At 41.9% G+C, this 22,854-nt stretch overlaps 1 protein-coding gene across 1 annotated transcript in view; it reads left to right on the forward strand.

The window, feature by feature from the left end:
* Nucleotides 1–22,854, forward strand: part of LOC112569077 (fasciclin-2-like) — a 31,136-nt gene that overhangs the window by 3,629 nt on the left and 4,653 nt on the right. Inside the window, exons 2-8 of the mRNA XM_025246740.1 lie at nt 16,429–16,541; nt 17,293–17,446; nt 18,281–18,417; nt 19,704–19,896; nt 20,232–20,425; nt 20,829–20,937; nt 21,483–21,644. Coding sequence (XP_025102525.1) covers nt 16,429–16,541; nt 17,293–17,446; nt 18,281–18,417; nt 19,704–19,896; nt 20,232–20,425; nt 20,829–20,937; nt 21,483–21,644 — 1,062 coding nt within the window. The remainder of the gene's footprint in view (nt 1–16,428; nt 16,542–17,292; nt 17,447–18,280; nt 18,418–19,703; nt 19,897–20,231; nt 20,426–20,828; nt 20,938–21,482; nt 21,645–22,854) is intronic.

Consider the following 22,854-nt stretch of genomic DNA (forward strand, 5'->3'; position numbering starts at 1 on the left):
GTGTTTTAACGTTTTTCTAACGGTCTCCAGGGACACGATGAACGTCAGCAGCAGATCGTCTTACAATGTATTTGTCTTCCTAGCCTAGATCTGACTGAAATGTTAGCCTCCGATGGCTTTAGGTTTTGGATTCGAAAGTTGTCGCCAAGAAAAGTTTTGAATGTCAGCAGAACCGTTCCACGCAGATCTTTGACGAAGTATAAAGAATTACACGAAGCCTGCCTCCAGGCTGAAGAGTTCTGATGGCAGGTCACGTGGGTGTAGCGAAGGACCCGGGGAACTCGGGGCTTATGGGCTGCTGGGAGTTTGGGGATTGGAATACGGATGTGCATGGCTGCTGAAGACATTCCCGATGGATTAATCTCGTCTGCCGACTGCTATGCCCTTGTGAACACTGGAAAAAGTCTTTATTTATACACGAACTTCATAGCTCTTCACATCGACATTGAGATCCTCACACTCACCCCTCACCCCACCATCAGAACAACCGGAAGTTAAAAGTTTAACAATTATGTTTTAATTATTGTCTCCGGTTCACACTTATCTCTTAGCGGTTTATACTGGACATAGCCTTGACAGTTATGTTTGAATTATTGTCTATGATTCATATTTATTCTCAGCTTTCATACTGGATATAGCCCTGAAAATCCACTCATGTACAATCGTGATGTCACTGTCCATGTGACTTTCAGCGTTAAAATGCCAAAGACCCATTTATCCTCCCCCCACTTTTCCATGTTCACAGGTGAAGCTCCGGTCCAAAAAAAAAAAAAAAAATACCCGCCTTTTACTTCTTATACCCATGTGAACAACAGTAGCCAGGTGCTAAATTAAATTTCTGAGGCAAGTGGACCGAAAAGTATCCTGGGTGAAGCGTGTCTGGTGTGCTGGACACGTGACTTGTCATGCGCAGGGCGGGGGGATACGGTTTGATGCGATTATTACAGCTTGATGTGAAGATGAGGGCGCTGTGGGCAGGTAGATGTGATGTATTGAGGTGAAACAGACCAATGCAATCATCGTCAAGTCCACTGGCATGCAACCGCATCCTGGAGTCCAGGATGTCACGTGGTGTACACAAAAATAACGTGGTCCTGCTGGTATGTCTGTGCTTGCCACGGATATAAATATGTTCAACAACAAACAAAGAAATAAACAAACCAACAACAAATACGATCTTGATCATTATGCTAGTACCGGCGCTAGAAATAACAACAATCATACCGAGAAGCTAGTTACTGAGTTAATGATGATCCCGTAGATAATGAATGTCATTACCTGTCAAGGAATTGACGATAATCGCAAATGTTAGTGACTGCCAACGAACTGACGATGTTTATAATATGTTAGCTATGCTAATAAGCTAATACATCAACCACACAATTAACAGTAATGATGACTAATATGCCAGGCTGGCGCCTACCTTGGAATTAACAGTAATGATACTCATCTGTTATTCTGTTACCTGACAAGGAATTAACGACAATCATGCAAATAATTTAGTGCTTAATTAGACATTAATGATCACACTGATAGCAAGAACACTTTAAAAACATTCGTGTTTGTGAAGGAGGTTACCATGCTTTGTTTGTACAGTTAGTACATCTCAAGATGTTAACAGAAAAGCTGTCGACTAATTAGGTGAAGCTCGTGCTTTGCAAGGAATTAACATTACAACCACTAATTATCTACAGACACAAATACTTTGTTGTATATGTGTCGATAAAACTAATTAGGGAATATTAAACTGTTAGATGTAGTCAAAATTTAACTGACGATACAATTGATTAATAAATAAGCTGATCGATATATTCATACTTAAACGGTGATAAAGTCAATTAGAAAATAAACAATCTGTTCGATGTACTCAAAGCTTAACCGTCGATAGAATTAATTAGGGAATAATTAGAGTGTCAGTCTTCTTTTTTCCAAAGTACTTGATCGGCCTATTTATTTGAATACATGCTGTTGAATATTTCACTTTGGTGAACATATTTTTGTATAATTTTCGTGGAGACATTCGCTAGGCAGTCAAATATTTCGCGACATGTTGGATGGAGGTGAAGAGGATTTCTTCCTCACTCACTGAGAATAATATTGCAGCGATGATCAAACTTTATTCAGGCCAGGGGGAATTTGATTGTTAAGGTGACATCTTGGTGAAAACATTGCGAAGCAGTTGATTCAGAACCAAAGGCTTCAGCTGTCACCTTTATGAACACGACACGTGCTGGACAGAGGTGAAAGGTCAAGTCAGTCGGAACCTCCCTTGTTAAAACAATTATATTTTCCGGCAAAAGCACACATGCCCCATTGAGGTAGATGCAAAATGGCTCACGACGTAGCGCAGAGACGTAATCCACGTAGTATGGTAGCAAAGGGTTGCCATGGCGAAGAGCGTACATTTGTGACGTCACGCGCACGAGGTTGTGACCCTTGATAAGGCGGAGGTGGGTGAGAATAATGGTTGGAGGAAGGAATGAGCGGATGTTTGAAAGGACGTATCCAACGAGTTTAATGGACTGTCTACGGAAGTAGTATGGTGGAATAAAAGAGCCATTTGCAAGTAATGTTGAAATCTTTTGGAAAAAATATAACAAAACACACTTAGACACGCACGCGCGTGTTGTATTCAACGACAAATGGCGTTCATCAAACTCGCCTGATGGAGCATGTTCACTAACCTACAGTAATGTTTCATGTGCATACTCAACTACAGAGCTGTTTACTAAACAACAAAAATGTCAACTGAACTACAGCATTGTTTGATAAACCAGAATCATGTTTACTCAGCTACTTCAATGTTTACCACAACACTGTTTCGTCAGAGTCCATTGCAGGCTTTTGTTCTGGTGGATGACAGTAGAAAAGACTTTTGACCTGAAGAAAGCGTTTGACAGCGGGTCGCCGATGTCTGAGAAGACGTGGCACGTATCCCCATCAGGCTCGCGACGACCAAAGGAAAACGATAAGCGGTTTGGAAACGATAATTGAGCAGCGAGCACAGAAGTGGTTGGTAACGTAACTCATTCAGCTCTCCACCCACTACGTCACCGGGTAGAGCTCTGTGGTCGGCACTGAATGAGTGAAAAGTGTGTGGTGGGGATGCTGGGGGTCAGGGGGAGGAGAGAAATGTTTGCAGACAGCTCGCCATGTTCCACAGACTCGAGTGGATGGGCCGGTAGCGCCGCCGCCATCGAGTATCCGGGGACTTTACCTCACTCTCCACCCCTACCCCACACAGCCCGACACCTCCATCCACCCACACCCACACCACCATCCTCCCACACCACCATCCTCCCACTCGCTCGCGTTTCAAGTTTCTCACAACTCCTAACAGCATCTTCCTCCCTGACAACCGCAGTGTCAAGGTCGTTTCCACGCTGCGAAGATACGAATAACGGAAAATATCTGGGTGGAGCGGACTGTTGTCCGATGGACTTTAAAAAACAACATATTTGGACTGTTTTTAAGATCTGTGTTTGCTCAAGCAAATGAAATAATGTTTCGGGTTGAAAAATGGTGAAAGGGAGAGAGGAAATGACTCCTCCATTATAGTCGTGACACAACCGTCTCCAATATTTTCTTTATTTATTTATTTCTTTTAGTTATCACTATAGTTAATTAGGTTTTAATGTACAGCGATCAAGTGCATCTCTTGCTAGGGAATAGGAGGTCCGGTGGCCTATCATCAATGTATTGAAAATTGGCTGTCTGGGGTTCAGATCTCATCTTGGGCACAATGTTTTTTCTCTTTGCACCTGTTTACAGGGCTTCGTCGTAATACATGTTACATGCTGCTTTGTTCTTTTTGAAAGCAATGAAGAATGATTATGTACGACAACTGCTCGAATCTCCTTGGATAACTGGGCGTTTATTTTGTGATAGCAAGGACTAGATGAAATGAAGGAAGAGTATTGGTGTCAGGGGTTAGTGAATGATAGACAACAGAGTTCTTGCCCCAACAGTACTTTAATTCATCCACCTCTAGAGCCCTAATATCTAAAAGGGACATAATCGGTCACTGATCTGACAGTCCTGGCGGGGAGCTAACCCTTTGTCTCCTGCTCGTGCCCGTGGGAGGTTTCTACATTCTGGTGGGCAGTTGTGGTCTTTATGTTTGTCACTCGTGTCCCTTTGTAGATGTGGTTGCATGATCTGGTCTCTTAAAGGGCACGAGGCTACTCACCCAGGATCCTTGCTCACAAAAGTCAAGGGCTTACCCGGGATCACAGGCAGACAGCAGTCCACCTATACACATCCGTGGTAGACTGGTCTATATCCAGCTTTCAATGAAACAATCATTCTGATTGGCTGATTGAATCCTTCAGTAAGCAGAAGCGCCGTCCTGTTTACATGGTTGAGGTGGTTGATGGTTCAGTGGCTAAGGCGTCTGACATCCCGACAGTGGGAATCAGGTGTCGTGAGTTCGAATCTCGGCTCCGTCATACATCATCTCGGATGTGAGACCTGTTTACAGGACTGACCTCGGAGGTCTTCTCTCGGTATAAAAATTTCCTCCAACTTGTGTGTGAAGCATTTCTCATTTAAAAAAGATCCTGGTTATCTTTCGCGAAGAACATGAAAGACATTTTTTCTGAAGAAACCCATCAGGACAGATAGCATTGGTCAAGTGTCCTCGTCTGACTGCACTGAAGATTTCTAACGAACTCAAGCGGATGCTAACGCAGGCGAAGAAAAATGTTTAGGACCCCACGTAGCTTGGAATCTACCTGGGTGGCTAATACAAAACAGTCAACTAAACTGAGCCAAACAAAAAGTCCTGTAGTCTTGCGCGGCTGATTGCTACTCATGAGCCATCCATCAAGTCTCTAGCGAGGTTCTCTACATCTGGTCCCAGAGGTATATTATGTCAAACGTAAAATTACATTCATTGTTGCTTCCAAACCGCTGCCAAGATAACAGCAAATAATAACAAATTTGTTGTTATTTTTGTTTTCTGACAAGAATCACACAGACTGACCTAAAAGTTTAATTAATGAGCTCCGTGAAGACCACAGTGTGCGAGAGACCTTTGAACTCATGTTAATGAATGGAGCTTACCTTTGCAGAGAAACATAGTAAGGAAATAAATAAAAATAAAACAAATAAACAAATAAATAAATTGTCGAACAAGAAAAGCCAACTTTAAGATAAAGAATGGGTGAATAATAAAAAAATGATCAGGGGACCTGTAGTAGACAACACTATGTGTTACTGAATGAAGCAACGCAATAAAATAGTTTAATTATTTTAATTTATTTTAATTAACTATTGGCCATGGAGAAAAGATAAGACAAAAGCACTTCAGGAAGTACCCTGAGTGTCTGAAGGTATCCGTGGTAGACAACAGTACTTATAACTGGATCTGGTAGCATCATCAAACTGGCGGCGGGGGGTGATGGTGAGGGCGGGAGGAAGGAAGAAAGCATCAATGGAGAAGAAAGTGCGAGCTGTTGAAAGCTTTTGTGTGCTGCTGTAAAATTTTCTCGTGCGCCCGGTGATGGCCACAGATACGACCCAGGGACCGGCGAATGGACAGCCATGATGGGAGCTGCGAGTGAGCCGGCCAAGATGAAATTGCTTTCCATCGCTACGGTCCATCTTTGTCATGACTGATTCGATAGATTGCAATTCTGTCCCCGCAGGTTTGGCCAGTTTAACTCGACCTGCCTTCACATTATTTCCGTACTTGGGTGGTGGGTGTTGGGGGTGTGGTGGGACGAAAAAGTTGTGTTTGGAAATGATTTTCACCCCCTTTGTTAAAAAAAAAAATCCCCCAAAACCGAGACTATTTTTGTATAGCCACAGTTTCGGGATTTTTTTTTTCTCGAGAGAGAATTGTATCTGGTGATAATGTGTGATAACTATATGATGGAATTTCAATATCAAATTAATATGAAGGTGCTGAAATATTTCTGGATAGCCGCATAAAATGATTAGGTCATTATATAAAGTATGATTATGTTTTGAGTGCAAAATTTATTAAATTTTGGACTGACGAGGGCAAAAATGCAGGAGTAATCAGAGTACAGCTGGCATCGTGCAAATGTAAAACAAATGTTTGAGTTCTGATGCAAAAAGGCTGTCAATACAGTTAGCTAAATGATGCTAATGACAATTAACCTTTAGGTAGCTTCCAGAAAAAAAGTTTTTGTCGGGGTCGTGTTTTTGTGAGGGCGACACCACCCAATCATAAAGAAAAGCAAGAATTTGTCTCGTTGCGATTCACTTGTAGTTGACCTTTGAACTCCCTCCCCGTTAACCCCACCTCCTTCCCGCAAAGGTGAGGCGACAGGACTACATCTGTATGACAAAAGTCGCTGACTGTGCCAGTGCCAATGATGCAGGTGTGTAAAGATCAAAGGCACAGAGTAACACATGGAGAAGGTGTGGTTTTATTGATGTTCTCCTTCCCTCGCTCACTCCTCCTGATGTGCTGTTTATTCAGCGGCTCATTAAAGAACTGCGTGCCGCCATGTTTGACTTTCGGCTTGACGATGACATTTGTCGTCTCCCTCAGCCGAACTGCTTGCGTCCCCTGCAGCGATGTTCCAGGTCCTTAACAACCTTTTTTTTTAATTCCGTGAAGAATTTTACAATCATTCTTCTTCCTCTACGAGAGGCCAATTTTGTGGTCGAATCTCGGAGATTCGAAAGCAAGCAAAACGGGATGAGAATAGGTAAAAGTCGGTTATCTACTGTGTCTGTTTATTTAATTAATATTTTGTTCATTAGTGCTCACGATATTTATGTCGCTGGATTGAAGAGAAAACATTTTGGAGGGATGGTCGTTGTTATCAGGGAAAAAGTGACATGTAGTGTGATAAACTGGAGTAAAATGTAGTACACGTGCGGTGGACATCTTCCTGCTGTTAAATAAATAAAATACACATATAAACAAACAAACCAGCCTTCTAAACACATTTTTATTGCTATAGCAATTTAGTCTGATTTGCATCTCTTTGTGTCAGAGAGCAGCTAATGCACTTTATGATGAACACAACGACAGAGAAAAAAAAAAAGGACACAGAAATTATAACATATCATCACACAAAGAAATGTATGATCAACAAACAAACAAACAAACAAACAAACAAACAACCAACCAACCAACCAACCAAACGAACGAACGAACAACCAACCAATCAACCAACCAACCGAACAAACAAACAAACAAACAAACGAACAAACAAACAAACAAACACCAACCAACCGAACGAACAAAGAAACAAACAAACAAACAACCAACCAACCAACCAACCAACCAAACGAACGAACGAGCAAACAACCAACCAACCAACCAACCAACCAACCAACCAACCAACCAACCAAACAAACAAACAAACAAACAAACAAACAAACAAACAAACAAACAAACAAACAAACAAACAAACAAACAAACAAACAAAATTCTCGCTAATCCAACAATACATCACTGGACACAAATAAAATGTAAGACATTAAGAATCTGATGTTAGTACATAAACAACCAATACAATGCACAACAACACTACATCCTCATCCAGACCTATTTTCCAGGCAAAGCACATTGAAGTAGGTTGGTATTCATGTCCACGCCATAACTCTGTATTCTTGACCCGCCATGCGACCCGCCATCAGATGCTGTAGTAGATGATATTAGTAATGACACTAACCTGACCTCGTGTCAGTGTTTCCTTCTGTGTGGCCTGTCACTGGGTCAAATGTCAACCCCCTTAGTGCGCATGCGTTCTTGTGTTTGATGTCATGTGCGTCATACTGCCGTTGTCAAAAGTGCAGAGAGTTATTGCCCTTTGCGTACGTCTGCAACTCGGCAAATATGGCGCCGGTATCGATCCCGTTGTGCGTCCCTAGAGCGACGTAGAGACACCGTAATCAGGCTTAAAGAAGTGTATAAGCAGATCGACGAGCAAAAGATCCCGCTGCACCAGAACGAGGTCTTTTAACCCAATTCGATATTTGGAGCCTGGTGTTTACTCGTAATGAACGGAGAACTGCCACGAGTGATGCTGCGAACATGGTGGTGATGGCCGCGCAACATCTCAGCAACATGGCACGCAATATTCCACGCATGCGCAGTACACACTCGCTGGTGGCCAAAGCTTGGACTCTGCTGTCAGTCTCTCGGAGTTACCTTTACCGAGACATACGAATGTAAAGAGATGGGTGGAGAAGATCATTGCTGTTTTATCAATTGTCGCAAGGATTAAATAATTAAAAAAAGGACGGGCAGAAGGATGGTTAATATCAGCTACTTTCCCGATGAGTAATTGAGTCACATAAAAGAGGGAATTTTTATGACCAGTTCTCCCCCCTCATACAGACACACAAAAGAAAGAGAGAGACATTATTTCCCCAGTAATAAGAAGTCTATGTATCATTTAAGTACATAAAGTATGTTGTGCAGACACAAAGAGACATGTTAGTACATTAGTGCCTTAAGCTATTTATTTTTGAAAGATTTTACAACTATTAAAGAGAGGTTTATGGTTGAGCAGGATATTTCTCAAGAGCAGGGATTCAATGAAGGTCTGAGGACGGACATACGCCATCAGCGTGCTCTCTGCGCACGACACTAAGAAAACTGTTAAATACTGATTGACTGTTGCCATAGGACACCAGTCTGAATGAAATGTCCTCATTTGGCAGCCTGCACACCTTGTTAACTAACTTGTCCACGTGCCTAGAGTGGCGGCGCCACTTCCCTTGTTAGCACACCACGTGACGTGCTCCAAGAACAGCTGCGGGTCCTCGTGACTGGCGAGGCAAGCGGAGAGCTGAAGCTGCCATGACATCCCAGTGATTATCGGTAGCTAATGGTAAACAAACATCTCTAGCAAGCAGAATTTACTGCGACCGAGGATCCCATGTCGACAAGTAGGAGGACAAGACACAAAAATCAAACAAAGAATTCACTTAATGTCCGTTGTTAAACCGTATCAAGGAAACAATTATCCGCTGCAAGATGTTTGGTGACATTTCTGTTGTGAAATCGTAAAAGTAAAAGAAGGAACTACAGAACAGTGAAAGGGCTAAATTTCTGTTGTTAGTCGTAACAGTCGTAAATTGTAAACAAAACACCTTTCTGCCCTGCTTGATATCTATTCACCTGTGCATACCGCGTGAATATTCAAAAAAAAAAAAGTATGAATGGCATACACTCAAATAGACAAAGTAAAAAACAACTCGTTTGTTACTGTGATTCATTCAGAATCTATAAATAAAATATACATAAATAAAGCGAAAGGGGAGAGAACCAGTGAATGGGAAATGCCATGAGTTGTCGTCCTTTCCCATAGTCTCCCACAGACGTTGGCTGTAATGCCGTGCAAACTGTTAATTATCTGCGCGGCGCTTATCTAATTGTAGCTAATAATGTTTATCTAACATTGTCCTGACTTCGTGCTCGCGGTCACGGTGGGTGAGTTTCACATGCATGCAGCCATGGAGGCCAATAACCGTTGCCACTCCCTCAGATGTTAACCAGACATTGCTTCGTTCTGGTTGTTTGTTTAATCCCAGAATGAGGAAATAAAATCTGCTTCATCCCAGAGATGTTATCAGTGGAGTAAAGCAGTGAAGGGGAATACAGAGGTTGTGTACTGGATGCTGTCAGTTTGGTGTATCTGAATGTATGCCAGACGCTGGGGCACATTAAACTGGATAATACAACTAAAGTTTACCTCAAATAAACAATATTACAGTGTATCTCTACAGTTATCCTTATTGTATCTCATTGTTTTTGTAAAGCGCCTTGAGCTTGCCTTGATTGTGGAGAATGGCGTTATTGAGATATATATATATACATATACACACTTATCACCACCACCGCTTAAAATTAGTTTGTTGGTCAAGTAACAATCCAGGTAGTATAGAGGTAAAATACTCGCTTGTCACCACTGCAATGAGAGGCTTTGTGTTCACATTTCGTCTCGGAACACTGTTTATGACGACCTGGCCGTTGGTTTTTTTTTTCGGTTTATTCTCTCTCCCTTTCCCCCATATTGCGAAATCATTTGAAGGTGGAAGTTCTTTCCTACTAAGCTCACCATCCAGCCATTACTTATATAAGACCTTTAATACTCGGTGCAGCAAACTAGCTTATCTTTTCAAAAATCACACTCACAACTATATATAAATATGTTATAATCTAATATTTGAAAAACTTGCAAGTTTGTGCTTAGTATTTTTCTATTTTTAGCTTTTTGATCTTCAATATTTAATTCATATGCACATTTTTAATACTTAAAAACAAATAGTCTTCTAGTCTATATTCTGTCCCTATATAATGAATGTCTGTAGGTGTGTATGCATGCGTAATATACAAATATTTACACATACATATTAAACGATCTAAACATCTTAATGTATAATGGAATCTAGAAAAATTATTAAAACCAAAAATAAACAACCAAGAAAGTGCAAATAAACAACCAAAAATCAAAAATGCTTCGCAAAATTACCCCAAAAATATTGTATTGTGTCCAAGAAATGTTGTCAGTGTTTCGTGTGGCGAGGGTGGGAAAAAAGGACAAAATTACACGGTTTTCTGAAATATGTCTGAGTTGATGATATTAATGAGTTATCCTCGTGTACCCCAAAGAACAACATTACAGGATATCACACAATATGTAAACTACACAACATTATTTTCATGTGTCTGAGACTGGCACCGCGCGGCATGACGCACACGACAAACGGCAGACGGCAGAATGGATGCAGCAGACAAAAAAAAAATATTAAATAAATAATAATGACAAGTCCTGGGTACAGCCGGGTCCCTGACACGCCCGAGGGTTCGCCAATTAATGAAAGTCCTCTATGTAGGACCTTATTTTAAAAAGTCCACACTCGATGCCTCAAAACTGTTGATGGAAAATGAAATAATGCATGAAGAGGCTAAATATTGCTCAGCCAGGGTTTAGACTAATTACAGACCTTTGGTGAGGGAGAGCTGGAGTTAGAATTAGGTTTCTTTAAAAGGAAAATTCAAATCAAGAAAAGCTATTTTGGTGACTGGGAAGGTCGGAATTAGCAGACAAGAACTATGAGAGTCTACATGGGGTGAATTTTCCTCCCGAAGCTTACTGCAGTCAGCCCTTCCTTCTTTCATTCACCATCCCGAGCATCAGTGGTGTCTGTACAAAGTGCTGGAATTACTCCTCCCCATCCCTTCTGTCCGGGTACTGTACCCGTTGTCACTGGCAGGGATGACACAGCATGGCATCTGTCTTAGAGCATCTCCGGGTGGGTTTCCCCTGACATGCCATCATCGTAAATATGAATTAATCAAGGACGGACTGATTGATTTGTGTGAGCAGGTAATTTTGTCCCTAAGCTGTTTAGCTTTTCATGAACTTGTCATTCGACCTGAATGTAGTTATTTAGTGAATGTCTGTTTAGGTGCACGAGTCCCTGAGTTGTATAAGTAGGTAAAACAAATCCTGATATATTAGTGAGAAAAAGAATCCCGTCAATAAGTTCAGTTCCTCAAATTAGTGTTTATATACTGTTCATTTGTGTGACATTCATCTTTTGGTATTGTGGCAGGAAACACTGATTATTCCTAAAAAGAGATTCAGCATTAAAATTTGTTTTCTAACACGAGTTGGGAAGAAATTTTTGCTTCACATTTTTTTTACGTTTTTGGTAATAGTTTGCCAAACATTGTTATTTGCATTTCGAAGTTATTATTTTCTGTAAGGAAATACTTTCGATTTGGTTAAGAACTCGACGAAAATTTGTTCTCGATCAGTCCCTAGCCGACAGTGACAAAAAGATAAGGTAGGGGACAATAGAAAAACTCAGAGGAATGCAAAGATAATCGTCACCGAGAGAAATTAAATCTTGTTGAAGATACTCTTCAGAGAGGAGTTCTCTGCATATTCTCTGTGCTCGTCCTCCAAGAGCTAACGAAGAACATAAGTACAACATACTCATCAGTCTCCTATCCCAGACTGTCCGCAGGGCCATCTGACGGTATGATTGCCCCCAACTCTCGCCATTTTCTGGGTTTTCTGCTATTCTGTGGGTGCACTGAATGACAGGCCTGTCAGCCAGCTCTTGGAGGCTGTCTCCCCATTTCTTCTTTTATCTCTCTCTTCTTAGATCTTCCTGTATTACAGACGACCTCGTACCATTTCAATGGACATCTCATTGTTGCCAGGAGGTCTTCGCTGGGCCTAATTATTTGCCTGATTCTGCAAACTTATTGTTTTTAATATTATGGAAATATATACTCTCGCTTGTTATATCCCCAATGAAGAAATTTTAAATCTTTACACATATTATACTCACAGCATTACTGAATATTACTTCGTCAACATTAATTGACCATAAGTCATATTTCAACAATAGTCGAATGCCAAGACTCCAAATATTTTTTTTCGGTAAAAAAAAATGGTTATGGCAATGAGAACGATAGTTACGGAGGAAGAAACTCTTTAGTTACAGGGAGGAAACTCTTTGAAACCTTGTACTTTATCGACCAGATGATTGTCCCTTCTTTGCACATCAAATTCTGTTTCTACGGTAACATCCACTTCTTGGCATTAGACATTCTATTACCAGTTGAAATTTTCTCTACTTTCAATGTTTTAAGATTTATTTAGCTACTTCATGGGAGACTTTCCGAAAGGAGTTTTCCGACCGCTTTTCCGATGTCACTAAAATATCTCCAGAATGACGAGAAACATTTTCATATGTTTTATGATGCTACATCTTTGGAAGTCTGTGAATTTGTGAGAAATACTTTATAAGGCATTACATCACGTGACAGTAAGTGACAAATTGATAGACAGGACATCATAAATTGAGTGAAAAACAAAGGTCGTCACCTGACCTTTTGTCGTTGGGGATTGAGATATTAGAGACCTCTACTTGAGGTCAACAATGTGAGGGGGGCACCCAGCTGCTCTCCCTCGCTGCCTTACTTACCTTCTCCTACCCTCTATGTAGTCAGGTACTCATTCCTGCCAGGTGAGTTGACTAGGGGAAGCTTGAATAAACTGAACAGCCTTCTAAAGTTTATTTCGAGAAGGACTGACAGAGACTTCACTCACGCAATAATAATAATACTAAATTAAATTTAGAGACGAGTAACATGTGTTTTATATATTCAATATAATTATTAATAGTCCATAGATACAAAGATGATATATACATTGTAAATTAAGACATTGTGTACTCTTGTCGTGTCTTGTACACATAGAAGGAACTGTACACTGTATACTACAGTCCGTGTACTGCACCTGCGGAACTGTATCCTACAGTCGCGTGCAGCAGGGAATGTCACGCGCTCAGCGTACACAAGCCTATCAGGCTCAGGCCACAAGATCATACTGAAGCTCATCATGCAAAGATCACAGGCTCATCATCTCTCACTCTCTCTCTCTCTCACTCTCTCACTCACAAAAAGTCATCGCCGAAAGACAGCTTTGCCAAAAAGATTCCGTTTGTCCTGCCGTGCAGTCGCCCCTCGATCCTCCCTCCGCCAGTTTGCTAGGTGAAGGCGCAAGAAAGTAGTTCCCCATGTGCGTTGCTGTCGCGATATGCTAATTCCTGCCGTTAAGCAAAGGCAGAGTTATGTGACGTGGAATGTCATCAGAGGACTTGGCCGGTGCTAAACCTGCTTAGCCTCATTAGCACCGGGACAAACCGCGGGCCCAGTCTGTGATGTATTGACCGCCACTTGGCCAACATCGCTCCCCCCGCAAACACAGCTGGTGATGGAGAGTTCGGTCATCAACGGCCATAGTACAGGCTCTGATCATTATCATTTCCACATTTGTCATCCCCCACCATATTTCAGTATGGCTGTAAATTTCCATCCTACCAATATTCCATCCCGACTTAATTATAAAAATGTTTTAAATTAAAATTCTTAACACCTTGAACAACATCAGTTAGCAGCCTTGCTACATCAGAGGAAATCTGGTAATTTCTTGAACTAAATATACTTGACCCCGTTACCTTACCTACTTTCGTCTACACCACGTGGTAACCATACACTTCAGAATTGTTAAAAAATACAGCATTTTAGGTGCGTGATACGATGTCGATTATGATGATGACGACGACGACGATAATAGTAATAAAGACTACAGCGAGTTTCCTTATAGAGTAGCGACATCAAAGAGATTCAAGAGAACGACCCAAAAGAACACAAAACTAGGAGTAGATGCTAAAATGTGCACACAAGCAGGAGAGTTCTTAGCTTCTTGGCTGTAAGGGGAGATAGCTGTGAGGGGTTCATCGTGTCTAGGGCGGTGCATGAGGAAGGCGGATCTCAGCTCCCTCTTCTCCCTTTCCTAATAGGAAATCATGTACCCATCACTGCCGGGTGCACCCGGCGCCCGAGTTTTCCAGCAGAGCTTGGCATCGGCACCTTTGCTGCTAGTCGGCTGCACTTACCATCCCGAGAGTCAGTCTTTGCTTTATAATTACAGGTAATTATGTCACGTGTGTGGCGGGGCTGGTATTTGCTTGCTGCCGTGCAAACGAAGGCAGAGCTATTTTCTGACCTGCAAAGCCAGGTGGAGTGTTTGCGATGCAAGGTAGAGTGGAGGAGCTGGCGTCACGGCCTTGGTGTGCACCCGAGCTCACCCGAGCTCACCCGTGTTTGTGCCGCGCGACTTCAAGCGTCTCCCACAATTCCACGGACAAGATGTCGTCGAACAGGGCGAATGGTGCAAAAGTAACATGGAAGAAATGTTGAGAGAAGAAGCAACATATATATACTAGACATTTCCCTACAACACTGCGAACAACAATTGATTCAAATATTGCGATCACTTGTGTGTGTGTGTGTGTGTGAGTTTGTGTATGTTTGTGCATGTGAGTGTTTGTGCGTGTGTGTGAGTGTTTTGTGTGAGAGAGAGAAGGAAAGAAATAATTTTATGGCTGTATGTCTACACCTATGTATTCAGGACCTGCACGTGCCGCAAAAGAGAACCTTACAGATCACACATATGATCAATGCCAGAGAAATATATCCCCACCCATCCCCGACCCCCATAGCCCCACCACACCACTTCACCCCGCCCCTTCAGCCGAGCTTTTGTGTGGAATTTTTCAGAAGTTGTTCCTCAAAAGGCTCTGGCACAATTTCGCTTGTTCTGTGTCCTTGCCACGTGACCGCTCGCTCCCTTGTCTGCACGCGATCCCTGGATGGCGGCATTGTGGGCCGAGAGGTGCGGCCAGCATCGTCTGGATGTTGACTTGTGCCGTGAGAGGCAGGCCTTTGTCCTCCTCCATCACAGACGCCGCGCAAGGCACGCTGGGAGTATCGAACCGCTCACCGCTGAGCGAGAATATCAGGCAAGTCATCGGTTGGGTGAGGACGGGAAGCTATTCACCGGGTAACTGAGGTTGTGAAGCAGTTCACCCCTTTCAGTGACCATGTGAAAAGTCACCGGTTTGCTGGAACAATGGGTAGTTTAGAGGCTTAGTGAGAATACAAAGCGGCTCACCGGTTGATCGGTTGAGCAAAAGAGTATGATGTCAAGGTTCAGTGAACTTAGTGTTCGTGTATGCACGCTCGTGTATAAATGTGTAAAACGCTATGTCAAGGAGGCAAACATTGTTATTTATTATTATTTAGAACATGACTTCAGCCAGGCTTATAAACACATGCGACATGCAGAGATAAAACAGCGTGCCCGAGACAAGATCTGAACCCCAGACCGTCAATCCTCTCTGTATTTGTGACAGGCGCTAACCGGACCGCCCTACTGACAATAATAGATCCACTCACTGGCCGACTGACAATGTTAAACAACTCACTGCACATCTGTAGTATTTCATCGGTTGACTGCAAATACCGAAGACTCACCTGTTTACCGAGAACATCACACAGCTTACTGTTTTCCTACTCAACGGTTTACTGGTAAAATCAAGCAGTTCACCAGTCTACTGCGGACCTATGTTCATCGAGGAATAACAAGGAATAAACAAAACACCAGTCTATTAAAAATTCTCCCAACAGTTTCTACGAGGATAACTAATTTTGATTGCGATTGTTAATCTACAATAACAGACCTAAACACCAAAATAAAATTTTAAAAAATCCAAACCAAACTCAAAGAGACAAACAGAAATTAAAATCCATTGACGAGAGTCTTTTAACCAGTCTAGAAAATTCGATAATGAGCCTCGTCTGGGAATGGAAAAGGCAACTAATTTCTTAAGGGGTCAAAATATTCGAGAATCGCATGCTGACCTTTGGTTCCGACAGAGATGGTCAGGACATTCTGTTTGGGTCGGTGACAATTCCTACAAAAATATTCATTAGGTTACGAAACACTCGTTGTGTAGTTCAGCCAATGAAATTTAGTCAAATCTGTCCTGGAAAAACTTGACATGGCGCTGACCAAACATTTCCCGACAGCTTGACACTGTTCACTTAAAGAGAAACTTGTTTTACAGATTCCCGAGAGAAGAAGATGCAGGCCCTGGAGGGAGCCATGGGGCTGTTGGAGTGCCCAGTGTTCCAGTACGGCAGCGGACAGCGGGTCACGTGGACGAAGGAACGTTCCGTCGTGAGTAGCATTCAGTAGTGCATCCTGAATAGCAGGTGACAGTAGGACCTGTGCAATCGAGGGTCAAAGTTCAAAGGTGTGGTTAGTCAGCGTGTGCCCCTAAGCTCTCCTTGAAATTTGACGATTTAGTAGGGAGCATTTTTTTTAATGACAGATTTATTTAGTTACTGTTTTTTTCCTCTCTCTCTCTCTCACTCTCACTCACACACACACTTGTGAGCTCCAGGTACTTGCCTCCCAACATCACCAGACACTAAAATGTTCTGAGTTTTATCATCCGCGGATGACTAAGGATTTGTACCTGACAATCGGATGTTTTTTAACCAGCCAAACAAAACTTGAATGAAGTTTTTATTGCGACAAACAGCAATAATTAAACTACAATTGTCTGACATTTTACGATCTGACGAAACTCATCACACAGGTTATTTTTCGATGCATTGAATAATGTATGTTTAAATGTCACGCCAACGAATTAAATGAGCCGAAAGGTTCCCCCAGCAGAAACAACGAGAGAAAATAGCTTTCACTGATTAATGCAAAAGTCTGTGCACGGCGGCCTTTAATTAGTTTCGAGAAAGTTCTTCATAAATCATTTTCTGACTACCGACCTTCCAGAAGACTGTGTAGGAGGCAGATCGCGAGAGAGTGTGTGTGCGTATGTGCGCGTGTGTGCACGTGCTCGTACAGTGTGTGTTTGTGTTTGTGTGTGTGTGTGATGTAAATCATAAAGACTTTTCTTTTCCCACAGGAAGTGACGAAGATCAGCCCGCGGCTGACCGTTAATCAGAGGAGCGGCGCACTGCGCATCCACAGGGCGCAGTTCACGGACAGCGGCCGCTACACCTGCACCGTTAGAGACGGCAACGACACCATGAGCCGAGACACCACCCTCGACGTCGTCTGTAAGTCACGTGACTTGTGACGTTGGGCTCCTTCCTCTTTTAATTTCACATGATAGGGAGCTCCCTAGCGAACGCTTGGGAAACATCAATGAAAAGTTCAGGAGTTACCGTCAACACAAGTACCCAATTCCTGCTGTTTTGTCATACTCCGTCATTGCTTATTTATTATACTTACTTTTATTTCCGTGGTTACGATATTTGCTTGACATCTTAATTTCTGTGGTATCACTTCTGGAACTTCTTAAGTTCATTTGACAGTAAAGGGCAAATGAAAAAGATTGGGCTTTTAACGCAGTAAATGACAACAAATGAATAAATATACTCAGAGAGGATAATATGGAAAAAAATACATTTCATCGAAGACTATATTTGTAATCTCAATGTGTAAAATGTTTGTGACATCTTACTATAATTTAAAAAAGAGAACATCAATAGTTTATTTTAACCACGGATGTGTAGAGGTGGATTGCTGTCTGTCTGCCGAGACCAACGCTTCGCCTCTTGCGAAGTTCTCCTCTGTAAGTCTCGGCGAGCCTAAACAATGAATGTGACTAAACCGGAAGCTCTGTAGTATCATGCCTCGTTTTAGTAGTTAACTGGAAAAAAATCGTATGCCAGCAGTCCAGTAATGCAAGTTCGTGCTCTGACAGTAAACTCGGCAGCTAATCCTAAGGTAACCACGGTCCTCGCAGTTCTTCTCCTGACATGAACTATGTAACTTATCAGGATCATCTTAATCCTTCACAAGAACTGTACTTATTCTAAAAATAACTGTAGCTTACCATACGATGACCGTTGTTTACAAACCCACTGATGATTCTGACAATTCTGCAGCTTATCCCAGGATAACCATGGTCCAGAATGCCTCAGTAGCCAGGGGCGAGGAAGCCACACTTCTGTGCAAAGTAGAATCCACTCCGGCCTCGGATATCTCCTGGCATCGTCTGGATGTACCTCTCGGACCCCCTGAAGTATGTTCATTTCATCAACAATATGATCAATATTATTTTGAGTACTTTGGTCATATTGCTAAGCTTTGGGGGAATGACAAAGGTATAATATTGGCAGTGTAACACAAGAGATAACATTTATGTAGATACAACAGCCAGCAAAACACCAATAAAACTCCTCATAACATTGATTAAACATTCTTCATAATGTAACGCCCATCAAAACACTGATAAAAATTCTTCATGATGTAACTAACTCTCTTTATAACTCTGATTAAAACACTCTTCATGATGTAAGACTTCGCACAACCTTCTATAATTTTTTTTCGCCCTGACTCCATTTTATTACACATTTGTAAATAATATCTTCATTAAGCTTAAATCTTCCGCACGGCTGTTGTAAAATCGAGTTTGAAACATTTTTTTCACAACAAGTATCGTCATGTTTTGCTGTTCCTCAAGCTGTTCTATTTGAAATGTAGTTGGTTGTGTTTAACCTTCTCATGTACAAAATAATGTTCTTTTTTTTTCCCCTTCTCTGTAAATCTGCCAGACCTGTGACAATGTATTTACAAACTGTAAATAGTATTTTGACATAAAAGTCGTGTTTGTGTGGTGAGACAATTACCTGGCAGGCACTACACTGCTGTCACGTGTCATCCTGGAGTCTCGACACCGAGACAGTCGGCATTCGATAGAAAGTATAAAGGCTCGAGGCTCATCAACTAATTGCTCGAAAGGTGAAATAACATTCCTCTGGCAGATGTTTGCAAGTTCATTGATTTTGTGTCACCAACAAGCAAACTGAAAGGCCTTTCTTCTATTCCTAGTCCCCAACATTTCACATAAAGTTTGTAAATAGCGCGAGCTAGTGGTAGCTTTACTCTCTAGACTCGCTCCATTTGACGACAGGATCCAATCAGAGATGTCGGTTCACAATTTGTTCAATTGAAAAAAAATCGCAAAATCACTTTCACACTTTTTTTGAAATTTTTCACTAGTGTCTGCCGCTGACAGGGAAACATTCACTTAAAAAAATGGAATAGTTTCCTCGGACAGGTATAACTACAATAACCATACACGATTTTTTGTCTCAATTTCATCTTTTTCTTACTTTTTACTTCTTCTTTTCATTTACGTTTCTTTCTAGTGTTATTATAATTAATGCTGCAAGCGTAATAATTATTTATTTTCTCACACTTTTATTTCTCCTACCCTGGCGTTATAAAACTACAGGTGAAAATAAAAGTCTTTGTTATTATTGTCGTTGCCATGCGAATAATCTCAACTGAGACTCACCTGTGCAGGTGACTGCAGCACCGCAATCAGAGAACACGATGGACTATGATGTCTTCACCAGCACCAGTGAGGGTGTGACTTCCGTCACGGTCAGTGAGCTCCGCTACCGCAGCGTCCAGCCGGGTCACGCCGGCCTCTACCTGTGTCTCGCCGCCAACGACCCGGGGTCAGCGCGCGCCATTCTGGCCCTCAGCGTCATCTGTGAGTTTGGGGGAAGGTCAAGATGGACCTCGACACTGTCAGGACTTGTAAAATAAACTTTTAAAACCATAGACATATATGGAGTACCGAGACAAATTAAACAAACAAACAAACAAACAAACAAACAAACCAACAAACAAACAAACAAACAAACAAACAAACAAATAACAGCACCAGTCTCAAAGGGAACAGCATAGGTCAGGTTTGAGAATAACTTTAGTCGCAACAGTTTTCAGATGTTTCAAACTACAATTGAGTGGAAAGGGGGGAGGGGCACAATCCTGTACACGTTTCTCTCATACAGAAAAGTCAACTTATTTTGTCTTCCCTTCCAGATGCTCCCATTGCGACAGTTCCAGAACCTGTGGTGGTGGCTTGGGCGGGCAAGGTGCCGGACATCCACATGATATTCAAAGCCACGCCACCCCCACGCGTATCCTGTTTCCATGACAACCAGACTGTCGGCCCGAATAGTCACTGGATCATGTTTGTTGACACGCATGAAGAGATTACAAATGTTACCCTGAAAGTAAGACTAGTTGATGAGTCCATTGTTGTCCTAGCGTCTTGTCCGTGCGGTTAGGGGAAGGAGAGACCGGATGCTTCCCGGTTCGAAGCTAGCTAGATCAAGTTATCGTTGTATTATAAATAATTATAAATTCAACACTTATATGATTACTTCTCCATGAATCTTTCCTTCTACGTGTTGGTGTAAACATTAATCAGTGAGCAGAACTCAGCTACAGTGTCGTTGAGTGTGAGGCGATTAGACACTAAGGTAAATAAATAGTTTTGTTGCGAAGATTATCAAGTCCTCTATGCAAGTACAGCATCCTAGAAAATGGCAGAAAACTAAAGAAGAAGAAGATGATTGATTGATTGATGATATATGATTGATGATTGATGATTGATGATAATTTTTGTTGCTTCAGATTGACCCAGAGAAGGCGTCAAACGAAACAGATATTTACACCAACTACTCGTGCACAGCTACCAACACTGTAGGGCAGACAACTGCATCCGTTACAGTGACGGAAGGAAGTGAGTTACTCTTCTTTCTTCTTTTCTTGCTGTAGACTTCCGAAGGGGAGGGAACGCGACACTGATTTCTTGCTACAGAGGTTATCGGACATAGCTTTATAATTCAATGGGTTGTGTGTTGTCAGTAGTTTTACTTACACGAAACTCACAGTTTTCTGCTGAAATTTTAAGATCTGCCTCAAAGGCTACTCGACAGCTGAGTAGTTTTCATATGAACGTATTTCAATGTAAATATAAAAAAGTTGTGAGACCATCTTTTTATGATGGATGGGATCCAATAAACTTAATTTCAACGCTTGACTGCACGCCTGTTTATTGGCCCTTCTCCAACCAAGTCAACAAACATTTATTACAATATCATCTAGGGCTTCTGTCGGGAAGACGACTAATGCCATTTGTGACCAAACTAAACTGCCATATGCTCCCTGTCAGCTCCCTGACCTTAGACCTTTTACTCTCTGCGTCCTTTGTCTTTGTCTATGATGGACTTGTGTATGTGTTTTATGGTCCATTTGCCTGAGATGAGATAATATGGATGTTTACAGGAGCTCCGGACCCCCCGCAGGTGAGGATCGACAGTCAGAGGCCCACGTGGATTGTTCTGGAAATAACCATGCCGCCATACATGGGGATTCCCCCGGCGGACCGAATCGTCACTCGCTATGAAGACCTCACAAGTCTGGAGGAAATCAAAGAGTTTGATGAAGGTAAGTATTTAGTTGTCGACTTGGAATGTTTATTGCTTCATACATCTTGTTATTATTCTACTTTTGTAGCTAGTCTCATCCGTTGTTTATGACAAGGGCTAAAGGTAACAAAACAAAACAGTTGTTTGTTTATCCGCTCACCATGAAAAATTGCTGTTATTATTCCGTCTCTTGCCCCTGTTCTCTTCTGTCAGTGTGTGTGTGTGTTTGTTCGATGGTGTATGCAATATCTACATATAAATATACGTGTACGTCACAGTGTGTGAGTGAGCTAGTGAACAAGAGAGAGAGACAAGAAAAGAGAAAAAGGAAAAATAGAGAAAAAAGAGACGAAAGAGAAGGAGGAGAGAAAGAGAAAGAAAGGAAAGAAAGAGATGGAGGGGAAAGAACCCAAGGAAAAAAATGGCTAAAGTTAAGAAAGGACTCAGCTGTAAGTTTCTTCTTGCAGACCACGCTACAACGCACTCTTAATAAGTTTTCTTCTCCGAGGCATTGATTTTCTTGTGGAAAAGGGACAAAACACCCTCGTGTGTGTGTGTGAGAGAGAGTGTGAGTGTGTGTGTGTGTGAGAGAGTCTGAGAGAGAGAGTGTGTGTGTGTCTGTGTATGTAAGATATTTGTGTTGTTGTGTTTCTCTCTCTCTCTCTCTCTCTCGTTCTTTTTTTTTTCCCCATTGCAAATTAGCATGCATGCAGCGGGTTGTGTCCCCTGTTTTGTGCGTGTGAACCTCACCAAGTCTCAGATTACCTCGTTTGTTAACCTGTTGCATTCAATATAAAAGCTACCCAAGCAGTCTCTTGTCACCAGCTCATTATCTCTTCAAATAATGTAACAACAGCAGTGTTTTGAATTAACCATATGTATGGTGCACAGCTCCTTTCAAAGATTGAAAATGTATTCACGTTCTTGCCAATCACGCATTTTACTTGTCTATAAGCATTCTATGTAAACATTTTTTCCTGTTCAGGGACGGTCTTCATGAAGAGATGTAAGTATTTACCCTGGGCAACATGCTTAACCAAAGGACAAGAGTCTTGTTTCCAGAATTATGAATCTGTGTCCAGACCCCGATGATGTTGTTTTACCCTTGGAACCGTAGCTATAAAGCTGTGGCAAAGGTGGCCTGGGGTAAAATAATATGAAATAATACCCTCGGGTCTAGATGCCTCTTTTGAACTTCGGAAACAGGATACTTTTCCTTGAGTTCCCTA

The sequence above is a fragment of the Pomacea canaliculata genome, linkage group LG7 (genome assembly GCF_003073045.1).
Source record: "Pomacea canaliculata isolate SZHN2017 linkage group LG7, ASM307304v1, whole genome shotgun sequence".
Classification (NCBI taxonomy): Eukaryota; Metazoa; Mollusca; class Gastropoda; order Architaenioglossa; family Ampullariidae; genus Pomacea; species Pomacea canaliculata.